At 47.2% G+C, this 27265-nt stretch overlaps 1 protein-coding gene across 1 annotated transcript in view; it reads left to right on the forward strand.

Moving 5' to 3' along the window:
• The window catches only part of LOC135518618 (microtubule cross-linking factor 1-like), a 190725-nt gene that overhangs the window by 117172 nt on the left and 46288 nt on the right, over positions 1 to 27265 (forward strand). Inside the window, 4 exon segments of the mRNA XM_064943778.1 lie at positions 3947 to 4282; positions 11604 to 11999; positions 13630 to 14101; positions 14104 to 14411. Of these exon segments, the coding sequence (XP_064799850.1) occupies positions 3947 to 4282; positions 11604 to 11999; positions 13630 to 14101; positions 14104 to 14411 (1512 nt within the window).

A 27265-nucleotide genomic window follows, 5' to 3' on the forward strand; every position in this document is an offset into this window, starting at 1 on the left:
GGAGAGGAAGTAGGCTGGTTTGGGTTCTATTCTAGTCATTGGAGAGGAAGTAGGCTGGTTTGGGTTCTATTCTAGTCCTTGGAGAGGAAGCAGGCTGGTTTGGGTTCTATTCTAATCACTGGAGAGAAAGCAGGCGGGTTTGGGTTCTATTCTAGTCATTGGAGAGGAAGCAGACTTGTTTGGGTTCTATTCTAGTCATTGGAGAGGAAGCAGGCTGTTTTGGGTTCTATTATAGTCATTGTAGAGGAAGCAGGCTGGTTTGGGTTCTATTCTAGTCATTGGAGAGGAAGTAGGCTGGTTTGGGTTCTATTCTAGTCATTGGAGAGGAAGTAGGCTGGTTTGGGTTCTATTCTAGTCCTTGGAGAGGAAGCAGGCTGGTTTGGGTTCTATTCTAATCACTGGAGAGAAAGCAGGCGGGTTTGGGTTCTATTCTAGTCATTGGAGAGGAAGCAGGCTGGTTTGGGTTCTATTCTAGTCATTGGAGAGGAAGCAGGCTGGTTTGGGTTCTATTCTAGTCACTGAAGAGGAAGCAGGCTGGTATGGGCTTGTTCTGTGTATGTAGGCTATTTTTACAACACTACACATTTAGCCTCCTCACTGTATGTGAGTGTACTATTGCTTCTGTCAAGATGTCCAAGCTTTAATGGCACAGATGGTTGCACACTCACCCTTTAAGCGCAAGGTTGCTGGTTCAAGCCCTGCTCTGGCTTTTCCCTCTCAGTTACTACAGTACGTGCAATTGCGCGAACACACACACACCAATTCTCCTCTACTAGGGCCAGACTAGGTTCTGTTTGCTTCTAGCAGAACTCGACGAGGCGAAAGTAAACATCTATGCTCGCATACCTTAAAAGACCTTTGCTTGAAAAACGTTTGTCCCTCTCGAGACACCGTAGCTACAACATAGCCAGTAGTAACACTTCCTCAAAAATAGTCTGGTTTAATATAAAACAAATCTGTCATTAAATGTTATATTTTTGTTGATCTGGATGAACCCCCGGAACCCCCGAAATGAACCCCCGAAACTTACCCGAATGAACCCCCGAAATGAACCCCCGAAACTTACCCGAATGAACCCCCGAAATGAACCCCGAAATGAACCCCCAAAATGAACCCCCGAAACTTACCCAAATGAACCCCCGAAATGAACCCCGAAATGAACCCCCAAAATGAACCCCGAAACTTACCGAAATGAACCCCCGAAATGAACCCCCGGAACTTACCCGAATGAACCCCCGAAATGAACCCCCGAAATGAACCCCCGAAACTTACCGAAATGAACCCCGAAATGAACCCCGAAACTTACCCCGAAATGAACCCCCGAAATGAACCCCCGAAATGAACCCCCGAAACTTACCGAAATGAACCCCCGAAATGAACCCCCGAAATGAACCCCGAAATGAACCCCCGGAACCCCCATGTAGTTTTCTCAGTTATTATAAGACGTTTTGGCAGCTGTATTTGACCTACAAGGGGCTGCCATTGCTTTTGCCTACGAGCCAAACTATAGGCAGCTTAACATTTGCTAGCTAACACAGTGGTTCACCTTTTACTGCAGGGGTGCTAAATCAGTGTCACACAGGACGTTTTTTTTGTTGTTGGTAGTTTTAAAGTAACAAATCTACTTTGAAACAAAAGGTTACACCTCACACACATGGTTGTGTGCATAAAAAGACACCTGTACCATGTCAGGTATGGAGAAACGTATTAAATGTTGAGTTTGCGTCCCAATATTACACTTCATATACATCACAGAAGACAGTAATATAACAAATCTGTTTGACATAGAAACACCAGATTTTTGGTGTAAAAAGAAAAAATGTGTTTATTAATTTATGAAATGATGAAACTGACACAGTTATCTGTTTTATTTGATTGTTGTTTCCTTGGTTACCGCTGGGCCCCCTTACCCTGTTTTCTACTTCCCAGGTCACCCTGATTATACCTTATTGGATTCACCTGTGTTTACTTACCTTCTCTGTTCACCTGGTTGCCTTGTTATTTAGATTCCTCTGTTGGCCTGTATCTTCGCTTAGGTCTCCTGTTTTACTAGTGTTCTCTTGTGCTGTTGCCGTGTTAAGACTCATAAGTAAACGATTTGGACTTACCCTTACCTCTACTTGCTGTGTTTCTCTGCGCCTGGGTTCGAAGTTCGTACTCGCATTATCGTTACAGAAACGTATAAATCACATTCCACCCATGAGACCACTAGAGGGCGCTTTGGTCATTTACATGCAGGAAATTATCCTAGATTAATAAAGAAATAAAAGCTCAATTACACACTGTTCTGGCATCTAAGAAACATTTATTTAGCATGTTAACAGGCATTCTCTCGTATTATTTCCGGATTCCTCCAGTCCGGTAATATGCCTTGCTTTCTGCATGGACATGCAATGTGTGTAACCTTAGTAACCGAGATGTAACATGGCAACCTTAGAATGTTGCCAGGGGGGTAATTACTTAAAATGTGTTATGATTTTCAAAATCGTACCTTTTTGATTTTATAATATTAAATTAAAAGGTGCACATTTTCCACGTTTTGAATCATACAGTGTTCATGTATCGTCACATTATCTACTTAATGATATTGAAACTTTACAGTTTTGTTTTCTGGGTCACAGAATGCCTTTTCTGTAGCCTTTTTGTGGACTAAATGACGCTTCAGATCTGAGTTATGTAGGTATATACTGTAGAATATTGCTAAAATAAATATCTGAGTCCAAGTTTTACCATTTCGAGGTGAATCATACATTTCCTATGAATGTAATCCAATGTTGCCGGCTATGATACATGTTATGACATTTATACAGATTCATATGAGGCCACTGTGTGGGAGCGACAGGCGAGTTATAACGCCAAACCCACATGACATTTACAATCTCCCTTAGGGAAGTACATGAAACTTCAAACCAAATCCCCAGTCTCCTCTCTACACCACTATATGTAGTTAAATAGCCTAGTCGGGGTTAGCTAGTAGTGTATATGAATCGTAGATGGCCGGCCAGATGGAAAGACTGAGGGGGTTGTGACCTCGTTACACCCGCCGGAGACAGACCTTGACTCACTCACTTCCTGGTCTCAGTTTATGTTGGGCAACCCACTTGGTTACAGCACCATAACATGGGAGTAAACACAGGACAGAGAGGGAAACATGTGTCTGTCTGTCTGTCTCTGTCTCCCTGCCGTCTGACTGGCCACCCCTCATAGGCTGGTTCCTCTCTATCTGTCACAGCCAAAAGAGGACTGGCCCACCCCTCATAGCCTGGTTCCTCTCTACCTGGCACAGCCAAAAGAGGACTGGCCCACCCCTCATAGCCTGGTTCCTCTCTACCTGGCACAGCCAGAAGAGGACTGGCCACCCCTCATAGCCTGGTTCCTCTCTATCTGTCACAGCCAAAAGAGGACTGGCCCACCCCTCATAGCCTGGTTCCTCTCTACCTGGCACAGCCAAAAGAGGACTGGCCACCCCTCATAGCCTGGTTCCTCTCTACCTGGCACAGCCAGAAGAGGACTGGCCACCCCTCATAGCCTGGTTCCTCTCTACCTGGCACAGCCAGAAGAGGACTGGCCACCCCTCATAGCCTGGTTCCTCTCCAGGTTTCTTCCTAGGTTTTGGCCTTTCTAGGGAGTTTTTCCTAGTCACCGTGCTTCTACACCTGCATTGCTGTTTGGGGTTTTAGGCTGGTTTCTGTACAGCACTTTGATATATCAGCTGATGTACGAAGGGCTTTATAAATACATTTGATTGAATTTGATTGACAAGACCTGAGCAGGAAAACCTCCGGGCCCTTGATATTATGTCCATGTATTCTGTCAAAAAAAGGGACAAAAGATTTGAGGATTAAAACTGTGTAGATCATTTGTCCCCACCTTGTCCTAGTTATCTTATCCATCAGTGTACAGTATGTCCTCTATAATGTTTGTGATTTCTCCTTCCTCCTCACAGACCGCTCTACGGCGGAGAGGGAGCAGGGAAACGTTTAAGGACAAGAAGTTTCTGAATCAGGACGACAGTGCAGATCTCAGGTGCCAGCTGCAATTCTCTAAGGAAGAATCCACCCTCATGCGAAAGAAGATGGCCAAGCTGGGGAGGGAGAAGGAAGAGCTTGAGCAGGAGATACAGAAGTATAAGTCAGTCTACGGCGACGTGGACAGCCCTCTACCCCTGGCAGAGCTTGCAGGTGGTGGGCCCCACAGCACCAGGGAGGCTGAGCTACGGCTCCGACTCAAACTGGTGGAGGAAGAGGCTAATATTCTGGGGAGGAAGATCGTTGAACTAGAGGTAGGTGCCATGACTATTTTACCTTTGGCTATGTCCCCCAAATGTCCCCCTTTTCCACTACTATAGACCAGGGCCCTGTCCACTACTATAGACCAGGGCCCTATCCACTACTATAGACCAGGGCCCTGTGCACTACCAGGGCCCTATCCACTACTATAGACCAGGGCCCTATCCACTACTATAGACCAGGGCCCTATGCACTACTATAGACCAGGGCCCTGTCCACTACTATAGACCAGGGCCCTATCCACTACTATAGACCAGGGCCCTGTGCACTACCAGGGCCCTATCCACTACTATAGACCAGGGCCCTGTGCACTACCAGGGCCCTATCCACTACTATAGACCAGGGCCCTATCCACTACTATAGACCAGGGCCCTGTGCACTACCAGGGCCCTATCCACTACTATAGACCAGGGCCCTGTGCACTACCAGGGCCCTATCCACTACTATAGACCAGGGCCCTATCCACTACTATAGACCAGGGCCCTATCCACTACTATAGACCAGGGCCCTGTGCACTACCAGGGCCCTATCCACTACTATACACCAGGGCCCTGTGCACTATTATAGACCAGGGCCCTATGTACTACTATAGACCAGGGCCCTATGAACTACTATAGACCAGGGCCCTATGCACTACTATAGACCAGAGCCCTATGCACTACTATAGACCAGGGCCCTATGCACTACTATAGACCAGGGCCCTATCCACTACTGTAGACCAGGGTCCTATGCACTACTATAGACCAGGGCCCTATCCACTACTATAGACCAGGGCCCTATCCACTACTATAGACCAGGGCCCTATCCACTACTATAGACCAGGGCACTATGTACTACCAGGGCCCTATCCACTACTATAGACCAGGGCCCTATGTACTACCAGGGCCCTATCCACTACTTTAGACCAGGGCCCAATGCACTATTATAGACCAGGGCCCTATGCACTACTATAGACCAGGGCCCAATGCACTATTATAGACCAGGGCCCTATGCACTACCAGGGCCCTATGCACTACTATAGACCAGGGCCCTATGCACTACCAGGGCCCTATGCACTACTATAGACCAGGGCCCAATGCACTAATATAAACCAGGGCCCTATGCACTACCAGGGCCATATGCACTACTATAGACCAGGGTCCAATGCACTACCAGGGCCCTATCCACTACTATAGACCAGGGCCCTATGCACTACCAGAGACCAGGGCCCTGTGCACTACTATAGACCAGGGCCCTATCCACTACTATAGACCAGGGCCCAATGCACTACCATAGACCAGGGCCCTATGCACTACTATAGACCAGGGCCCTATCCACTACTATAGACCAGGGCCCAATGCACTACCATAGACCAGGGCCCTATCCACTACCATAGACCAGGGCCCTATGCACTACTATAGACCAGGGCCCAATGCACTACTATAGGCCAGGGCCCTATGCACTACCATAGACCAGGGCCCTATGCACTACTATAGACCAGGGCCCAATGCACTACTATAGGCCAGGGCCCTATGCACTACCATAGACCAGGGCCCTATGCACTTCTATAGACCAGGGCCCAATGCACTACTATAGGCCAGGGCCCTATGCACTACTATAGACCAGGGCCCTATCCCATACTATAGACCAGGGCCCTATCCACTACAATAGACCAGGGCCCTATCCACCACTATAGACCAGGGCGCTATCCACTACTATAGACCAGGGCCCAATGCACTACTATAGACCAGGGCCCTATCCACTACTATAGACCAGGGCCCTATCCACTACTATAGACCGGGGCCCTATCCACTACTATAGACCAGGGCCCTATGCACTACTATAGACCAGGGCCCTATGCACTACTATAGACCAGGGCCCTATCCACTACTATAGACCAGGGCCCTATCAACTACCATAGACAGGGCCCTATCCACTACCATAGACCAGGGCCCTATGCACTACTATAGACCAGGGCCCTATCCACTACCATAGACCAGGGCCCTGTGCACTACTATAGACCAGGGCCCTATCCACTACTATAGACCAGGGCCCAATGCACTACCATAGACCAGGGCCCTATGCACTACTATAGACCAGGGCCCTATCCACTACTATAGACCAGGGCCCAATGCACTACCATAGACCAGGGCCCTATCCACTACCATAGACCAGGTCCCTATGCTCTACTATAGACCAGGGCCCAATGCACTACTATAGGCCAGGGCCCTATGCACTACCATAGACCAGGGCCCTATGCACTACTATAGACCAGGGCCCAATGCACTACTATAGGCCAGGGCCCTATGCACTACCATAGACCAGGGCCCTATGCACATCTATAGACCAGGGCCCAATGCACTACTATAGGCCAGGGCCCTATCCACTACTATAGACCAGGGCCCTATGCACTACTATAGACCAGGGCCCTATGCACTACTATAGGCCAGGGCCCTATCCACTACTATAGACCAGGGCCCTATGCACTACTATAGACCAGGGCCCTATGCACTACTATAGACCAGGGCCCTATCCCATACTATAGACCAGGGCCCAATCCACTACTATAGACCAGGGCCCAATGCACTACTATAGACCAGGGCCCAATCCACTACTATAGACCAGGGCCCAATCCACTACTATAGACCAGGGCCCAATCCACTACTATAGACCAGGGCCCAATGCACTACTATAGACCAGGGCCCTATGCACTACTATAGACCAGGGCCCAATCTACTACTGTAGACCAGGGCCCTATCCACTACTATAGACCAGGGCCCTATCCACCACTATAGACCAGGGCCCTATCCACTACTATAGACCAGGGTCCTATGCACTACTATAGACCAGGGCCCTATCCACTACTATAGACCAGGGCCCTATCCACTACTATAGACCAGGGCCCTATGTACTACCAGGGCCCTATCCACTACTTTAGACCAGGGCTCAATGCACTATTATAGACCAGGGCTCTATGCACTACTATAGACCAGGGCCCTATGCACTACCAGGGCCCTATGCACTACTATAGACCAGGGCCCTATGCACTACCAGGGCCCTATGCACTACTATAGACCAGGGCCCTATGCACTACCAGGGCCCTATGCACTACTATAGACCAGGGCCCAATGCACTAATATAAACCAGGGCCCTATGCACTACCAGGGCCATATGCACTACTATAGACCAGGGTCCAATGCACTACCAGGGCCCTATCCACTACTATAGACCAGGGCCTAATGCACTATTATAGACCAGGGCCCTATGCACTACTATAGACCAGGGCCCTATCCACTACTATAGACCAGGGCCCAATGCACTACTATAGACCAGGGCCCTATGCACTATCAGGGCCCTATGTACTACTATAGACCAGGGCCCTATCCACTACTATAGACCAGGGCCCTATCCACTACTATAGACCACGGCCCTATGCACTACTATAGAACAGGGCCCTATCCACTACTATAGACCAGGGCCCTATCAACTACCATAGACAGGGCCCTATCCACTACCATAGACCAGGGCCCTATGCACTACCATAGACCAGGGCCCTATCCACTACCATAGACCAGGGCCCTATCCACTACCATAGACCAGGGCCCTGTGCACTACTATAGACCAGGGCCCTATCCACTACTATAGACCAGGGCCCAATGCACTACCATAGACCAGGGCCCTATGCACTACTATAGACCAGGGCCCTATCCACTACTATAGACCACGGCCCTATGCACTACTATAGACCAGGGCCCTATGCACTACTATAGACCAGGGCCCTATCCACTACTATAGACCAGGGCCCTATCAACTACCATAGACAGGGCCCTATCCACTACCATAGACCAGGGCCCTGTGCACTACTATAGACCAGGGCCCTATCCACTACTATAGACCAGGGCCCAATGCACTACCATAGACCAGGGCCCTATGCACTACTATATACCAGGGCCCTATCCACTACTATAGACCAGGGCCCAATGCACTACCATAGACCAGGGCCCTATCCAGTACCATAGACCAGGGCCCTATGCACTACTATAGACCAGGGCCCAATGCACTACTATAGGCCAGGGTCCTATGCACTACTATAGACCAGGGCCCTATCCACTACAATAGACCAGGGCCCTATCCACTACTATAGACCAGGGCCCTATGTACTACCAGGGCCCTATCCACTACTTTAGACCAGGGCCCAATGCACTATTATAGACCAGGGCCCTATGCACTACTATAGACCAGGGCCCTATGCACTACCAGGGCCCTATGCACTACTATAGACCAGGGCCCTATGCACTATTATAGACCAGGGCCCTATGCACTACCAGGGCCCTATGCACTACTATAGACCAGGGCCCTATGCACTACCAGGGCCCTATGCACTACTATAGACCAGGGCCCAATGCACTAATATAAACCAGGGCCCTATGCACTACCAGGGCCCTATGCACTACTATAGACCAGGGTCCAATGCACTACCAGGGCCCTATCCACTACTATAGACCAGGGCCCAATGCACTATTATAGACCAGGGCCCTATGCACTACTATAGACCAGGGCCCTATCCACTACTATAGACCAGGGCCCTATGCACTACTATAGACCAGGGCCCTATGCACTATCAGGGCCCTATGTACTACTATAGACCAGGGCCCTATCCACTACTATAGACCAGGGCCCTATCCACTACTATAGACCACGGCCCTATGCACTACTATAGACCAGGGCCCTATCAACTACCATAGACAGGGCCCTATCCACTACCATAGACCAGGGCCCTATGCACTACCATAGACCAGGGCCCTATCCACTACCATAGACCAGGGCCCTATCCACTACCATAGACCAGGGCCCTGTGCACTACTATAGACCAGGGCCCTATCCACTACTATAGACCAGGGCCCAATGCACTACCATAGACCAGGGCCCTATGCACTACTATATACCAGGGCCCTATCCACTACTATAGACCAGGGCCCAATGCACTACCATAGACCAAGGCCCTATCCAGTACCATAGACCAGGGCCCTATGCACTACTATAGACCAGGGCCCAATGCACTACTATAGGCCAGGGCCCTATCCACTACTATAGACCAGGGCCCTATGCACTACTATAGACCAGGGCCCTATGCACTACTATAGACCAGGGCCCTATCCCATACTATAGACCAGGGCCCAATCCACTACTATAGACCAGGGCCCAATGCACTACTATAGACCAGGGCCCAATCCACTACTATAGACCAGGGCCCAATCCACTACTATAGACCAGGGCCCAATCCACTACTATAGACCAGGGCACAATGCACTACTATAGACCAGGGCCCAATCCACTACTATAGACCAGGGCCCAATCCAGTACTATAGACCAGGGACCTATCCACTACTATAGACCAGGGCCCTATCCACTACTATAGACCAGGGCCCTATCCACTACTATAGACCAGGGCCTTATCCACTACTATAGACCAGGGCCCAATCCACTACTATAGACCAGGGCCCTATGCACTACTATAGACCAGGGCCCAATGCACTACTATAGGCCAGGGCCCTATCCACTACTATAGACCAGGGCCATATGCACTACTATAGACCAGGGCCCTATGCACTACTATAGACCAGGGCCCTATCCCATACTATAGACCAGGGCCCAATCCACTACTATAGGCCTTGGCCCAATGCACTACTATAGACCAGGGCCCAATCCACTACTATAGACCAGGGCCCAATCCACTACTATAGACCAGGGCCCAATCCACTACTATAGACCAGGGCCCAATGCACTACTATAGACCAGGGCCCAATGCACTACTATAGACCAGGGCCCTATGCACTACTATAGACCAGGGCCCTATCCACTACTATAGACCAGGGCCCTATCCACCACTATAGACCAGGGCCCTGTCCACTACTATAGACCAGGGCCCTATGCACTACTATAGACCAGGGCCCAATCCACTACTATAGACCAGGGCCCTATGCACTACTATAGACCAGGGCCCAATGCACTACTATAGGCCAGGGCCCTATCCACTACTATAGACCAGGGCCCAATCCACCACTATAGACCTTGGCCCAATGCACTACTATAGACCAGGGCCCTATCCACCACTATAGACCAGGGCCCTATCCACTACTATAGACCAGGGCCCTATCCACTACTATAGACCAGGGCCCAATGCACTACTTTTGACCAGGGCCCTATGCACTACAATAGACCAGGGCCCAATGCACTACTATAGGCCAGGGCCCTATCCACTACTATAGACCAGGGCCCAATCCACTACTATAGACCAGGGCCCTATCCACTACTATAGACCAGGGCCTTATCCACTACTATAGACCAGGGCCCAATCCACTACTATAGACCAGGGCCCTATGCACTACTATAGACCAGGGCCCAATGCACTACTATAGGCCAGGGCCCTATCCACTACTATAGACCAGGGCCATATGCACTACTATAGACCAGGGCCCTATGCACTACTATAGACCAGGGCCCTATCCCATACTATAGACCAGGGCCCAATCCACTACTATAGGCCTTGGCCCAATGCACTACTATAGACCAGGGCCCAATCCACTACTATAGACCAGGGCCCAATCCACTACTATAGACCAGGGCCCAATCCACTACTATAGACCAGGGCCCAATGCACTACTATAGACCAGGGCCCAATGCACTACTATAGACCAGGGCCCTATGCACTACTATAGACCAGGGCCCTATCCACTACTATAGACCAGGGCCCTATCCACCACTATAGACCAGGGCCCTGTCCACTACTATAGACCAGGGCCCTATGCACTACTATAGACCAGGGCCCAATCCACTACTATAGACCAGGGCCCTATGCACTACTATAGACCAGGGCCCAATGCACTACTATAGGCCAGGGCCCTATCCACTACTATAGACCAGGGCCCAATCCACTACTATAGACCAGGGCCCAATGCACTACTATAGACCAGGGCCCAATGCACTACTATAGACCAGGGCCCAATGCACTACTATAGACCAGGGCCCTATGCACTACTATAGACCAGGGCCCAATCCACTACTGTAGACCAGGGCCCTATCCACTACTATAGACCAGGGCCCTATCCACCACTATAGACCAGGGCCCTATCCACTACTATAGACCAGGGCCCTATCCACTACTATAGACCAGGGCCCAATGCACTACTTTTGACCAGGGCCCAGTGGGGTGTAAAGCAATGAACTACATAGTAAATAGCATTTTGAAAACAAACTTTGTCATAATTTTTATCTTCGTATAGGAAAGAAAATATTTTCCTAAATAAAACATGACATTGTGATCATTGTTATCAGGTGGAGAACCGAGGCCTGAGGGCTGAGAACGAGGACATCCGCTGCCAGTACGAGAGGGACTGTTTCGGCCGGGAGCCCTTCAGCAGCATGCCCTCCTCCCCGTACGGCGGAGACGCTCTGGAGTCAGCCGGGGAGCTGCGGCGCCACCTACAGTTTGTAGAGGAAGAGGCAGAACTTCTACGGCGGTCCATCTCGGAGATCGAGGACCACAACAAACAGCTGACCTCCGAACTGAACCGCTTCAAGTTCGGCCCGAGAGACGAGGAGGTCGATGTCGGAGTGATGCTGATGAAGACTGGTAATGGTAACGGTGGCGGCGGGGGTAACGGGAGCGGTGTTGTGATGATGGAGGAGCTGAAGGCAGCCAGGATGCAGATCAACGAGCTCAGCGGGAAGGTGTGTTGTATGATGTACTACAGTACCCACAATGCTATGTGTGTGATGTACTACAGTACCCATAATGCTTGGTGTATGATGTACTACAGTACCCACAATGCTCTGTGTATGATGTACTACAGTACCCATAATGCTCTGTGTATGATGTACTACATTACCCACAATACTCTGTGTATGATGTACTACAGTACCCACAATGCTTTGTGTATGATGTACTACAGTACCCACAATGCTCTGTGTATGATGTACTACAGTACCCACAATACTCTGTGTATGATGTACTACAGTACCCACAATACTCTGCGTATGATGTACTACAGTACCCACAATACTCTGTGTATGATGTACTACAGTACCCACAATGCTCTGTGTATGATGTACTACAGTTCCCACAATGCTCTGTGTATGATGTACTACAGTACCCACAATACTCTGTGTATGATGTACTACAGTACCCATAATGCTCTGTGTATGATGTACTACAGTACCCATAATGCTATGTGTATGACTCACTCGAATAACAATAATGCTCTGTGCATTGTATCTTGTTGTTATCTTTGTAAAGACGTTTTGCCTTAAGATGTTCCTGAAGTTAACATAATGGTGTCTTCTCTCAGAAGCTAACATAATGGTGTCTTCTCTCTGAAGCTAACATAATGGTGTCTTCTCTCTGAAGCTAACATAATGGTGTCTTCTCTCTGAAGCTAACATAATGGTCTCTTCTCTCTGAAGCTAACATAATGGTGTCTTCTCTCTGAAGCTAACATAATGGTGTCTTCTCTCCGAAGCTAACATAATGGTGTCTTCTCTCTGAAGCTAACATAATGTTGTCTTCTCTCTGAAGCTAACATAATGTTGTCTTCTCTCTGAAGTTAACATAATGGTGTCTTCTCTCTAACATTAACATAATGTTGTCTTCTCTCTAACATTAACATAACGTTGTCTTCTCTCTGAAGTTAACATAATGGTGTCTTCTCTCTGAAGTTAACATAATGGTGTCCTCTCTAACATTAACATAATGTTGTCTTCTCTCTGAAGCTAACATAATGTTGACTTCTCTCTGAAGTTAACATAATGGTGTCTTCTCTCTGAAGTTAACATAATGGTGTCTTCTCTCTAACATTAACATAATGTTGTCTTCTCTCTGAAGCTAACATAATGTTGACTTGTCTATGAAGTTAACATAATGGTGTCTTCTCTCTAATATTAACATAATGTTGTCTTCTCTCTGAAGCTAACATAATGTTGACTTCTCTCTGAAGTTAACATAATGGTGTCTTCTCTCTGAAGTTAACATAATGGTGTCTTCTCTCTAACATTAACATAATGTTGTCTTCTCTCTGAAGCTAACATAATGTTGACTTGTCTATGAAGCTAACATAACGGTGTCTTCTCTCTAACATTAACATAATGTTGTCTTCTCTGAAGTTAACATAACGTTGTCTTCTCTCTGAAGCTAACATAATGGTGTCTTCTCTGAAGTTAACATAACGTTGTCTTCTCTCTGAAGCTAACATAATGGTGTCTTCTCTCTGAAGCTAACATAACGGTGTCTTCTCTCTGAAGCTAACATAATGGTGTCTTCTCTCTGAAGTTAACATATTGTGGTCTTGTCTCCTTACCCATCCAGGTGATGAAGCTGCAGTATGAGAACAGAGTCCTGATGTCCACCGTTCAGCGCTGTGACCTGGCCCAACACCTGGGCCTCCGCACCGGCTCCCCACGGGACAGCGATGCAGATAGCGACACCGGCCGCCGAGACGCCGCAGAGGAGGAAGACACTGGGAGGCTCCTCCTTCTACACCCCAAGAGGGAGGGGCCTGTCGGCGGCGAGAGCGACTCGGAGGACCTGTTTGAGAAGACCACCACGACCTCTGGTTTCGGAAGTCACAAGCCCTCAGACGAGATCAGCGGACTCAGCGCCACAGAACTAGCCAACCTCAGACGGGAAGACCGTGAGACGTTCATGAACGTCAAACGAGAAGCAGAGCGTCTTGGGAAGACCGTAGACCGCCTCATTACCGACACGGACAGTCTGATCTACGAGGGAAAGATTATAGTAACAGGAGGGGACAGTCTCTGCATAGAGGGGTTCAGAGGACACAGGGGGAGGGAAGCGCAGAGGACAGGGGGAACACCACCACACTCCACGAGTCCCTACAAGACTCCCAGGTCCTGGACACTATCAACACCCGAATGAAGGCCTTCAGGACAGAGCTCCATATCTTCATGGAGAAGGTGGATCACCTGGGAGACGGGCTAAGGGAGAGAGGAGGGGACCGGGATAGTGGGGATGACCTGTCGCCCATGCCCAACCTTACAGAGTCGAGCAGCTTCCTGTCAGGGGTCACCTCCATGTCCCGGGATTCGCCCATCAGCACCCTGGGACGCGACCTGGTCACAGATTTCCAGGTAAGGAAGACAGGATGGGACACTCCTGTGACCTCTGACCTGTATCTGTCTGTATCCAGGGGTAAGACCGAAACGGCACCCTATTCCCTATCTAGTGCACTACTGTTGACCAGATCCATATGGCTTGCTTTACTTGGCTTAAGCCCTTGTCTCATAAGGGCTTTGAAGATAGTTTTTCCAGGTCGCACCAGTTGTGAGCCCTATGGAACCTGATTAACAGTCCCTATATAGAGCCCTATGGAACCTGATTAACAGTCCCTATATAGAGCCCTATGGAACCTGATTAACAGTCCCTATATAGAGCCCTATGGAACCTGGCTAACAGTCCCTATATAGAGCCCTATGGAACCTGATTAACAGGCCCTATATAGAGCCCTATGGAACCTGGCTAACAGTCCCTATATAGAGCCCTATGGAACCTGGTCAATAGTCCCTATATAGAGACCTATGGAACCTGATTAACAGTCCCTATATAGAGCCCTATGGAACCTGGTCAACAGTCCCTATATAGAGCCCTATGGAACCTGATTAACAGTCCCTATATAGAGCCCTATGGAACCTGATTAACAGTCCCTGTATAGAGCCCTATGGAACCTGGTCAATAGTCCCTATATAGAGCCCTATGGAACCTGGTCAACAGTCCCTATATAGAGCCCTATGGAACCTGATTAACAGTCCCTATATAGAGCCCTATGGAACCTGGTTAACAGTCCCTATATAGAGCCCTATGGAACCTGGTCAACAGTCCCTATATAGAGTCCTATGGAACCTGGCTAACAGTCCCTATATAGAGTCCTATGGAACCTGATTAACAGTCCCTATATAGAGCCCTATGGAACCTGGTCAACAGTCCCTATATAGAGCCCTATGGAACCTGATTAACAGTCCCTATATAGAGCCCTATGGAACCTGGTCAACAGTCCCTATATAGAGCCCTATGGAACCTGATTAACAGTCCCTATATAGAGCCCTATGGAACCTGATTAACAGTCCCTATATAGAGCCCTATGGAACCTGATTAACAGTCCCTATATAGAGCCCTATGGAACCTGATTAACAGTCCCTATATAGAGCCCTATGGAACCTGATTAACAGTCCCTATATAGAGCCCTATGGAACCTGATTAAAAGTCCCTATATAGAGCCCTATGGAACCTGATTAACAGTCCCTATATAGAGCCCTATGGAACCTGGTCAACAGTCCCTATATAGAGCCCTATGGAACCTGATTAACAGTCCCTATATAGAGCCCTATGGAACCTGATTAACAGTCCCTATATAGAGCCCTATGGAACCTGATTAACAGTCCCTATATAGAGCCCTATGGAACCTGGTCAACAGTCCCTATATAGAGCCCTATGGAACCTGGTCAACAGTCCCTATATAGAGACCTATGGAACCTGGTTAACAGTCCCTATATAGAGCCCTATGGAACCTGGTCAACAGTCCCTATATAGAGCCCTATGGAACCTGATTAACAGTCCCTATATAGAGCCCTATGGAACCTGGTCAACAGTCCCTATATAGAGCCCTATGGAACCTGATTAACAGTCCCTATATAGAGCCCTATGGAACCTGGTCAACAGTCCCTATATAGAGCCCTATGGAACCTGATTAACAGTCCCTATATAGAGCCCTATGGAACCTGGCTAACAGTCCCTATATAGAGCCCTATGGAACCTGGTCAACAGTCCCTGTATAGAGAGCCCTATGAAACCTGATGAACAGTCCCTATATAGAGCCCTATGGAACCTGGTCAACAGTCCCTATATAGAGCCCAATGGAACCTGGTCAATAGTCCCTATATAGAGCCCTATGGAAGCTGGTCAACAGTCCCTATATAGAGCCCTATGGAACCTGGCCAACAGTCCCTATATAGAGCCCTATGGAACCTGGTTAACAGTAGTGCACTATGATAGGAATAAGGTGCCATTTGGGTTGTAACCCAGCCCCCATACATGTCTGTACTGTATGTTATGCTGTCTCCCCGCTACTCCTGGACATCAACCCCCTGGCTGCTTCCTTATTGGCTCAAGTATGAATAAGTATCAATAAGATGAATTATAAAGTCAGTTCGATGTTATTATGGAAAACATGACGGTAATATGGAGCGGTTGAGATGTATTAATGGTTGAGATGTATTAAAAAAGGGGGTTATTTTGCAAAGCATGAATAACTATTAAACATTAAAACATGCTCACTGGATTCCTTCTGGGCATTATGACACCGGATTCCTTCTGGGGCATTATGACACCGGATTCCTTCTGGGGCATTATGACACCGGATTCCTTCTGGGGCATTATGACACCGGATTCCTACTGGGGCATTATGACACCGGATTCCTTCTGGGGCATTATGACACCGGATTCCTTCTGGGGCATTATGACACCGGATTCCTTCTGGGGCATTATGACACCGGATTCCTTCTGGGGCATTATGACACCAGATAATTAAAAGAGCAATACAAAGAAAGATTGAAGTAATGACAATGTCTCGTCAAAGAGCACAACGTTACTTTATTAAACTGAGGAATATGGTTCATATGCAAAGCCATGTTCAGCCAAGGAGCCAGATAGACAGTCCAGGATCATGTTTAACCAAGGAGCCAGATAGACAGTCCAGGATCATGTTTAACCAAGGTGCCAGATAGACAGTCCAGGATCATGTTTAACCAAGGAGCCAGATAGACAGTCCAGGATCATGTTTAACCAAGGAGCCAGATAGACAGTCCAGGATCATGTTTAACCAAGGAGCCAGATAGACAGTCCAGGGTCATGTTTAACCAAGGAGCCAGATAGACAGTCCAGGATCATGTTTAACCAAGGAGCCAGATAGACAGTCCAGGATCATGTTTAACCAAGGAGTCAGATAGACAGTCCAGGATCATGTTTAACCAAGGAGCCAGATAGACAGTCCAGGATCATGTTTAACCAAGGAGCCAGATAGATAGTGTCCAGAGTCATGTTTAACCAAGGAGCCAGATAGACAGTCCAGGATCATGTTTAACCAAGGAGCCAGAAAGACAGTCCAGGATCATGTTTAACCAAGCAGCCAGATAGACAGTCCAGGATCATGCTTAACCAAGGAGCCAGATAGATAGTCTAGGATCATGTTTAACCAAGGAGCCAGATAGACAGTCCAGGATCATGTTTAACCAAGGAGCCAGATAGACAGAGTCCAGAGTCATGTTTAACCAAGGAGCCAGATAGACAGTCCAGGATCATGTTTAACCAAGGAGCCAGATAGACAGTCCAGGATCATGTTTAAACAAGGAGCCAGATAGACAGTCCAGGATCATGTTTAACCAAGGAGCCAGATAGACAGAGTCCAGAGTCATGTTTAACCAAGGAGCCAGATAGACAGTCCAGGATCATGTTTAACCAAGGAGCCAGATAGACAGTCCAGGATCATGTTTAAACAAGGAGCCAGATAGACAGTCCAGGATCATGTTTAACCAAGGAGCCATATAGACAGTCCAGAGTCATGTTTAACCAAGGAGTCAGATAGACAGTCCGGGATCATGTTTAACCAAGGAGCCAGATAGATAGACAGACCAGGATCATGTTTAACCAAGGAGCCAGATAGATAGACAGTCCAGGATCATGTTTAACCAAGGAGCCAGATAGACAGTCCAGAGTCATGTTTAACCAAGGAGCCAGATAGACAGTCCAGGATCATGTTTTACCAAGGAGCCAGATAGACAGTCCAGGGTCATGTTTAACCAAGGAGCCAGATAGACATTCCAGGATCATGTTTAACCAAGGAGCCAGATAGATAGTGTCCAGAGTCATGTTTAACCAAGGAGCCAGATAGACAGTCCAGGATCATGTTTAACCAAGGAGCCAGAAAGACAGTCCAGGATCATGTTTAACCAAGGAGCCAGATAGACAGTCCAGGATCATGTTTAACCAAGGAGCCAGATAGACAGTCCAGGATCATGTTTAACCAAGGAGCCAGATAGACAGTCCAGGATCATGTTTAACCAAGGAGCCAGGTAGACAGTCCAGAATAATGTTTAACCAAGGAGTCAGGTAGACAGTCCGGGATTATGTTTAACCAAGGAGCCAGATAGACAGTCCAGGATCATGTTTAACCAAGGAGCCAGATAGACAGTCCAGGATCATGTTTAACCAAGGAGCCAGATAGATAGACAATCCAGGATCATGTTTAACCAAGGAGCCAGATAGATAGAGTCCAGGATCATGTTTAACCAAGGAATCAGATAGACAGTCCAGGATCTTCTTTAACCAAGGAGCCAGATAGACAGTCCAGAGTCATGTTTAACCAAGGAGCCAGATAGACAGTCCAGGATCATGTTTAACCAAGGAGGCAGATAGATAGAGTCCAGAATCATGTTTAACCAAGGAGCCATATAGACAGTCCAGGATCATGTTTAACCAAGGAGCCAGATAGATAGAGTCCAGAGTCATGCTTAACCAAGGAGCCAGATAGACAGACCCGGATCATGTTTAACCAAGGAGCCATATAGACAGTCCAGAGTCATGTTTAACCAAGGAGCCAGATAGACAGTCCAGGATCATGTTTAACCAAGGAGCCAAATAGACAGTCCAGGATCATGTTTAACCAAGGAGCCAGATAGATAGTGTCCAGAGTCATGTTTAACCAAGGAGCCAGATAGACAGTCCAGGATCATGTTTAACCAAGGAGCCAGATAGATAGACAGACCAGGATCATGTTTAACCAAGGAGCCAGATAGACAGTCCAGGATCATGTTTAACCAAGGAGCCAGATAGATAGACAGTCCAGGATCATGTTTAACCAAGGAGCCAGATAGACAGTCCAGGATCTTGTTTAACCAAGGAACCAGATAGACAGACAGTCCAGGATCATGTTTAACCAAGGAGCCAGATAGACAGTACAGGATCATGTTTAACCAAGGAGCCAGATAGATAGAGTCCAGGGTCATGTTTAACTAAGGAGCCAGATAGACAGTCCAGGATCATGTTTAACCAAGGAGCCAGATAGACAGTCCAGGGTCATGTTTAACCAAGGAGCCAGATAGACAGTCCAGGATCATGTTTAACCAAGGAGCCAGATATACAGTACAGGATCATGTTTAACCAAGGAGCCAGATAGACAGTCCAGGATCATGTTTAACCAAGGAGCCAGAAAGACAGCCCAGGATCATGTTTAACCAAGGAGCCAGATAGACAGTCCAGGATCATGTTTAACCAAGGAGCCAGATGGACAGTCCAGGATCTTGTTTAACCAAGGAACCAGATAGACAGACAGTCCAGGATCATGTTTAACCAAGGAGCCAGATAGACAGTACAGGATCATGTTTAACCAAGGAGCCAGATAGACAGTCCAGGATCATGTTTAACCAAGGAGCCAGATAGACAGTCCAGGGTCATGTTTAACCAAGGAGCCAGATAGACAGTCCAGTATCATGTTTAACCAAGGAGCCAGATAGACAGTACAGGATCATGTTTAACCAAGGAGCCAGATAGACAGTCCAGGATCATGTTTAACCAAGGAGCCAGATAGACAGTCCAGGATCATGTTTAACCATTGAGCCAGATAGACAGTCCAGGATCATGTTTAACCAAGGAGCCATATAGACAGTCCAGGATCATGTTTAACCAAGGAGTCAGATAGACAGTCCAGGGTCATGTTTAACCAAGGAGCCAGATAGACAGTCCAGGATCATGTTTAACCAAGGAGCCAGATAGATAGTGTCCAGAGTCATGTTTAACCAAGGAGCCAGATAGACAGTCCAGGATCATGTTTAACCAAGGAGCCAGATAGACAGTACAGGATCATGTTTAACCAAGGAGCCAGATAGACAGTCCAGGATCATGTTTAACCAAGGAGCCAGATAGACAGTCCAGGGTCATGTTTAACCAAGGAGCCAGATAGACAGTCCAGGATCATGTTTAACCAAGGAGCCAGATAGACAGTACAGGATCATGTTTAACCAAGGAGCCAGATAGACAGTCCAGGATCATGTTTAACCAAGGAGCCAGATAGACAGTCCAGGATCATGTTTAACCAAGGAGCCAGATAGACAGTCCAGGATCATGTTTAACCAAGGAGCCAGATAGACAGTCCAGGATCATGTTTAACCAAGGAGTCAGATAGACAGTCCAGGATCATGTTGCTAGAGCGCCACAGACGTGATAAGGGTAGTCTGTTTGAGTCCATTACTACTGGATGTAAACTGTATTAAACACCAAGGGGAGTCTGTGTGAATGGTAGAGTCCATGACTACTGGATGTAAACTGTATAAAATCCCAAGGGTAGTCAGTGTGCATGGTAGAGTCCGTTACTACTGGATGTAAACAGTATTAAACACCAAGGGGAGTCTGTGTAAATGGTAGAGTCCATTACTACTGGATGTAAACAGTATTAAACACCAAGGGGAGTCTGTGTGAATGGTAGAGTCCATTACTACTGGATGTAAACAGTATTAAACACCAAGGGGAGTCTGTGTGAATGGTAGAGTCCATTACTACTGGATGTAAACACCAAGGGGAGTCTGTGTAAATGGTAGAGTCCATTACTACTGGATGTAACCAGTATTAAACACCACGGGGAGTCTGTGTAAATGGTAGAGTCCATTACTACTGGATGTAAACAGTATTAAACACCAAGGGGAGTCTGTGTAAATGGTAGAGTCCATTACTACTGGATATAAACACCAAGGGGAGTCTGTGTAAATGGTAGAGTCCATTACTACTGGATGTAAACAGTATTAAACACCAAGGGGAGTCTGTTTGAGTCCATTACTACTGGATGTAAACACCAACGGGAGTCTGTGTAAATGGTAGAGTCCATTACTACTGGATGTAAACAGTATTAAACACCAAGGGGAGTCTGTGTAAATGGTCGAGTCCATTACTACTGGATGTAAACAGTATTAAACACCAACGGGAGTCTGTGTAAATGGTAGAGTCCATTACTACTGGATGTAAACACCAAGGGGAGTCTGTGTAAATGGTCCATTGCTTATTGATTATTTTGTTTTTTATTTTACCTTTATTTAACTTGGTAAGTCAGTTAAGACCACATTCTTATTTTCAATGACAGCCTAGGAACAGTGGGTTAACTGCCTGTTCAGGGGCAGAATTACAGATTTTTACCTTGTCAGCTCGGGGATTCAATCTAGCAACCTTTCAGTTACTGGCCCAACGCTCTAACCACGAGGCTACCTGCCGCCACACTCAGAATGAAACAGTATAAAACCCCAAGGGGAGTTGTGTAAATGGTAGAGTCTGTTGCTCCTGGATTTGAACTCATCCAAGTGAGCAGTCATTAGTAGAGCCATTCCCTCCCTGCCTCTTAATTTGATGCTAGCACAGCATAGCGTAGCAAACACAAATAACCATTCAATACAGCGAGCAACGGCACCCTAGTCCCTATGTAGTGCACTACTTTTGACCAGGGCCCATGGGGTAACATTTGGGACAAAACCCAGGTCTGGACAGCTTTAATAAAGGACTGGACCACTCAGAACATAACCCCAGGTCTGGACAGTTTAGTAAGGGACTGGTCCACTCAGAACATAACCCCAGGTCTGGACAGTTTAGTAAGGGACTGGTCCACTCAGAACATAACCCCAGGTCTGGACAGTTTAGTAAGGGACTGGTCCACTCAGAACATAACCCCAGGTCTGGACAGTTTAGTAGAGGACTGGTCCACTCAGAACATAACCCCAGGTCTGGACAGTTTAGTAAGGGACTGGTCCACTCAGAACATAACCCCAGGTCTGGACAGTTTAGTAAGGGACTGGTCCACTCAGAACATAACCCCAGGTCTGGACAGTTTAGTAAGGGACTGGTCCACTCAGAACATAACCCCAGGTCTGGACAGTTTAGTAAGGGACTGGTCCACTCAGAACATAACCCCAGGTCTGGACAGTTTAGTAAGGGACTGGTCCACTCAGAACATAACCCCAGGTCTGGACAGTTTAGTAAGGGACTGGACCACTCAGAACATAACCCCAGGTCTGGACAGTTTAGTAAGGGACTGGTCCACTCAGAACATAACCCCAGGTCTGGACAGTTTAGTAAGGGACTGGTCCACTCAGAACATAACCCCAGGTCTGGACAGTTTAGTAGAGGACTGGTCCACTCAGAACATAACCCCGGGTCTGGACAGTTTAGTAAGGGACTGGTCCACTCAGAACATAACCCCAGGTCTGGACAGTTTAGTAAGGGACTGGTCCACTCAGAACATAACCCCAGGTCTGGACAGTTTAGTAAGGGACTGGTCCACTCAGAACTTAACCCCAGGTCTGGACAGTTTAGTAAGGGACTGGTCCACTCAGAACTTAACCCCGGGTCTGGACAGTTTAGTAAGGGACTGGTCCACTCAGAACATAACCCCAGGTCTGGACAGTTTAGTAGAGGACTGGTCCACTCAGAACATAACCCCAGGTCTGGACAGTTTAGTAAGGGACTGGTCCACTCAGAACCTAACCCCGGGTCTGGACAGTTTAGTAGAGGACTGGTCCACTCAGAACATAACCCCAGGTCTGGACAGTTTAGTAGAGGACTGGTCCACTCAGAACATAACCCCAGGTCTGGACAGTTTAGTAGAGGACTGGTCCACTCAGAACATAACCCCAGGTCTGGACAGTTTAGTAAGGGACTGGTCCACTCAGAACCTAACCCCGGGTCTGGACAGTTTAGTAGAGGACTGGTCCACTCAGAACATAACCCCAGGTCTGGACAGTTTAGTAAGGGACTGGTCCACTCAGAACCTAACCCCGGGTCTGGACAGTTTAGTAGAGGACTGGTCCACTCAGAACATAACCCCAGGTCTGGACAGTTTAGTAAGGGACTGGTCCACTCAGAACATAACCCCAGGTCTGGACAGTTTAGTAAGGGACTGGTCCACTCAGAACCTAACCCCGGGTCTGGACAGTTTAGTAAGGGACTGGTCCACTCAGAACATAACCCCAGGTCTGGACAGTTTAGTAAGGGACTGGTCCACTCAGAACCTAACCCCGGGTCTGGACAGTTTTGTAAGGGACTGGACCTCTCAGAATATAACCCCAGGTCTGGACAGTTTAGTAAGGGACTGGACCACTCAGAACATAACCCCAGGTCTGGACAGTTTAGTAGAGGACTGGTCCACTCAGAACTTAACCCCGGGTCTGGACAGTTTAGTAGAGGACTGGTCCACTCAGAACATAACCCCGGGTCTGGACAGTTTAGTAAGGGACTGGACCACTCAGAACATAACCCCAGGTCTGGACAGTTTAGTAAGGGACTGGTCCACTCAGAACATAACCCCGGGTCTGGACAGTTTAGTAGAGGACTGGTCCACTCAGAACATAACCCCAGGTCTGGACAGTTTAGTAAGGGACTGGTCCACTCAGAACATAACCCCAGGTCTGGACAGTTTAGTAGAGGACTGGTCCACTCAGAACATAACCCCAGGTCTGGACAGTTTAGTAAGGGACTGGTCCACTCAGAACATAACCCCGGGTCTGGACAGTTTAGTAAGGGACTGGACCACTCAGAACCTAACCCCGGGTCTGGACAGTTTAGTAAGGGACTGGTCCACTCAGAACATAAGTCAAGTTTATGAGTCTGTTTAACACTGGTCTCAAGTTCAACACATGTCATGTGCCTTTTGGTAAACTCCAAGCGGGCTGCCATGTGCCTTTTACTGAGGAGTGGCTTCCGTCTGGCCACTCTACCATAAAGGCCTGATTGGTGGAGTGCTGCAGAGATGGTTGTCCTTCTGGAAGTTCTTCCCATCTCCACAGAGGAACTCTGGAGCTTTGTCAGAGTGACCATTGGGTTCTGACCAAGATATGTGCCTTGACACAATCCTGTCTCGAAGCTCTACGGACAATTCCTTCTACCTCATGGTTTGTTTGTTTTTCTCTGAAATGCACTGTCAACTGTGGGATCTTATATAGACAGGTGTGTGCCTTTCCAAATCATATCTAATCAATTGAATTTACCACAGGTAGAATCCAATCCAGCTGTAGAAACATCAAGGATGATCAATGGAAACAGGGATGCACCTGAGCACAACTTAGAGCCTCATAACAAAGGGTCTGAATGCTTATTTGTTATAAAGTATCACATTTCTAAAAACCTTTTTTTGCTTTGTCTTTATAGTGTATTGTGATGTCATTATGGGGTATTGTGATGTCATTATGGGGTATTGTGATGTCATCATGGGGTATTGTGATGTCATCATGGGGTATTGTGATGTCATCATGGGGTATTGTGTGTAGATTGATGAGGAATATGTTTTGTATAATCCATTTTCCATTTTAGAATAAGGCTGTAACGTAACAAAATGTGGAAAAAGTCAAGGGGTCTGAATACTTTTCGAATGCAGTGTAGCTAGTGGTCAGGAACATCCTTCACTGCTGTCATTCATTGTTTACTCTCTCCTGTGAACGTGCCTGTGCTGTGCTGTTCCGCCACAAATTAACAGACAGTCCAATCAGCGAAATATGCATTAAGGCGGGACTCCCGAGCCTCCAATGGTCGTGGAGATGTAACCCGATATCCCAGAGTCACCTGACGCCAACTGAATAGAGGCAGGAAAAAGACGGGATTTGTCCTAACAGAAGTTGAATCCTAAGCAAATGACCTTGATATGTCTTCACATAACAATAGGGGACTTAAACTCCTTTTAACAATTAAAGCATTTCACATGTATAGAGTTAAGATCTCAGCTTCGTCATCTTTTCTTACTGCTTCTACTGCATGGGACTCATGTTTCCCTCATTGCATGCACTTCATAACCAGTGTTTTGCATTCTTCCCCCCGATCCCTCTTTTTTTCTCCTTCTCTTTGTGTTCCCTCCATCCTTCAGATGTTTCAACCCATCATGTTGTTCATCCTCGTTCTCGTCCTCTTCTCGTCTCTCTCGTACGCCGTGGTCTTTAAATTGGTCTTTCTCTTTGCACTTTTCTTTGTTCTCTAACTCTGTTCCATTTGTGTTCTCTAAGCCGTCTGTTCTGTTGTAGTTCTTAGTTCTCTAATCCATCTGTTCTGTTGTAGTTCTTAGTTCTCTAAGCCGTCTGTTCTGTTGTAGTTCTTAGTTCTCTAAGCCGTCTGTTCTGTTGTAGTTCTTAGTTCTCTAAGCCGTCTGTTCTGTTGTAGTTCTTAGTTCTCTAAGCCGTCTGTTCTCTTGTAGTTCTTAGTTCTCTAAGCCGTCTGTTCTGTTGTAGTTCTTAGTTCTCTAATCCGTTTGTTCTGTTGTAGTTCTTAGTTCTCTAAGCCGTCTGTTCTGTTGTAGTTCTTAGTTCTCTAATCCGTTTGTTCTGTTGTAGTTCTTAGTTCTCTAATCCGTTTGTTCTGTTGTAGTTCTTAGTTCTCTAAGCCGTCTGTTCTGTTGTAGTTCTTAGTTCTCTAAGCCGTCTGTTCTGTTGTAGTTCTTAGTTCTCTAATCAGTCTGTTCTGTTGTAGTTCTTAGTTCTCTAATCCGTTTGTTCTGTTGTAGTTCTTAGTTCTCTAATCCGTTTGTTCTGTTGTAGTTCTTAGTTCTCTAATCAGTCTGTTCTGTTGTAGTTCTTAGTTCTCTAATCCGTTTGTTCTGTTGTAGTTCTTAGTTCTCTAATCCGTTTGTTCTGTTGTAGTTCTTAGTTCTCTAATCAGTCTGTTCTGTTGTAGTTCTTAGTTCTCTAATCCGTTTGTTCTGTTGTAGTTCTTAGTTCTCTAAGCCGTCTGTTCTGTTGTAGTTCTTAGTTCTCTAATCTGTCTGTTCTGTTGTAGTTCTTAGTTCTCTAATCCGTTTGTTCTGTTGTAGTTCTTAGTTCTCTAATCCGTTTGTTCTGTTGTAGTTCTTAGTTCTCTAATCAGTCTGTTCTGTTGTAGTTTTTAGTATAATTTTTCACCCTTGTCTTTATCTTCTTATTTTTTATTTTTTTGCTTGAAAAAAAATCCTCCTGCTGTTTGTTTATTGTCATTCGTCCGTTTGTTCGTTTATCCACCAATCCGCTTCATGCACTCCCCTCCCCCCTCCATCCCCTCTGTCCCAACACCCACATACCTTCCCTCACCTGTCACCCACTGACCCCCACCCCCCAATCACAGTCCGGTGCGAGGGATGAGCTGGAGTGGCGTCTAGGACAGGAGCGAGCCGTGGAGACCCAGAGCCAGGAGGGTCTTGCCTCAGTGCCCCGCCCAGAACAGGGGAGCCATCCTGGGACACACTAGATACCACAGGCCCCCCCCTTGGCTTCTTTAAGACCTGAGGTCAGTGCCTCTTTCATCTCCATACCTTCCCTCCCTTCTCCCTGTAGTAGGACTGGATGAGGACAGACAGAACACACCAGTGTAAGGTTTACACTACAGTGTAAAGTAAAGATTTAGGGCATTGCACATGTGCGTAGAGTCAAGATATTTCTAAAAGATTTCTTAGCTCAACTGCGTGTCTTTTCAGAGGCATTTAGACGTGAGTCAAGTACAGGTGCCAAATTCTGGAATGTTCTTCATGAAACTCGATCAACGCGTTCCTGTGCCGGTTTGAATTTGGCCAGGGGGGGGGGGTGAGGTGTGGAGGATAAGAGCCACATTTTAATAGTAACGGTTAAAGTAGAATTAACAAGGTTCCGTTCTCAGCGCCGACCCCACTTCAACCCTCTTAAGTCCGTTGTTATCTAACAAAACAAAAGCCACTCCGTCCAACATGGCATCAGGTTACACTCCAGCCCACACTGTCACCGTTATCTGATGAGCATAATCTCTCACGTCATCACGCTCATATCCTAATAACAGTTGAGCCAATTCTGTTCAATGCTTTTCTTGATGTTACGTTATCGACTATGAGTTTATGTCAAATTTCCAAGATTGTTTATTTCATTTTTGTATTATTTTTATTTTATTTTACTAAAGTACAGACTCAGCGCTTCTAAAT

This window comes from Oncorhynchus masou, chromosome 3 (assembly GCF_036934945.1).
Source record: "Oncorhynchus masou masou isolate Uvic2021 chromosome 3, UVic_Omas_1.1, whole genome shotgun sequence".
NCBI classification, from domain to species: Eukaryota; Metazoa; Chordata; class Actinopteri; order Salmoniformes; family Salmonidae; genus Oncorhynchus; species Oncorhynchus masou.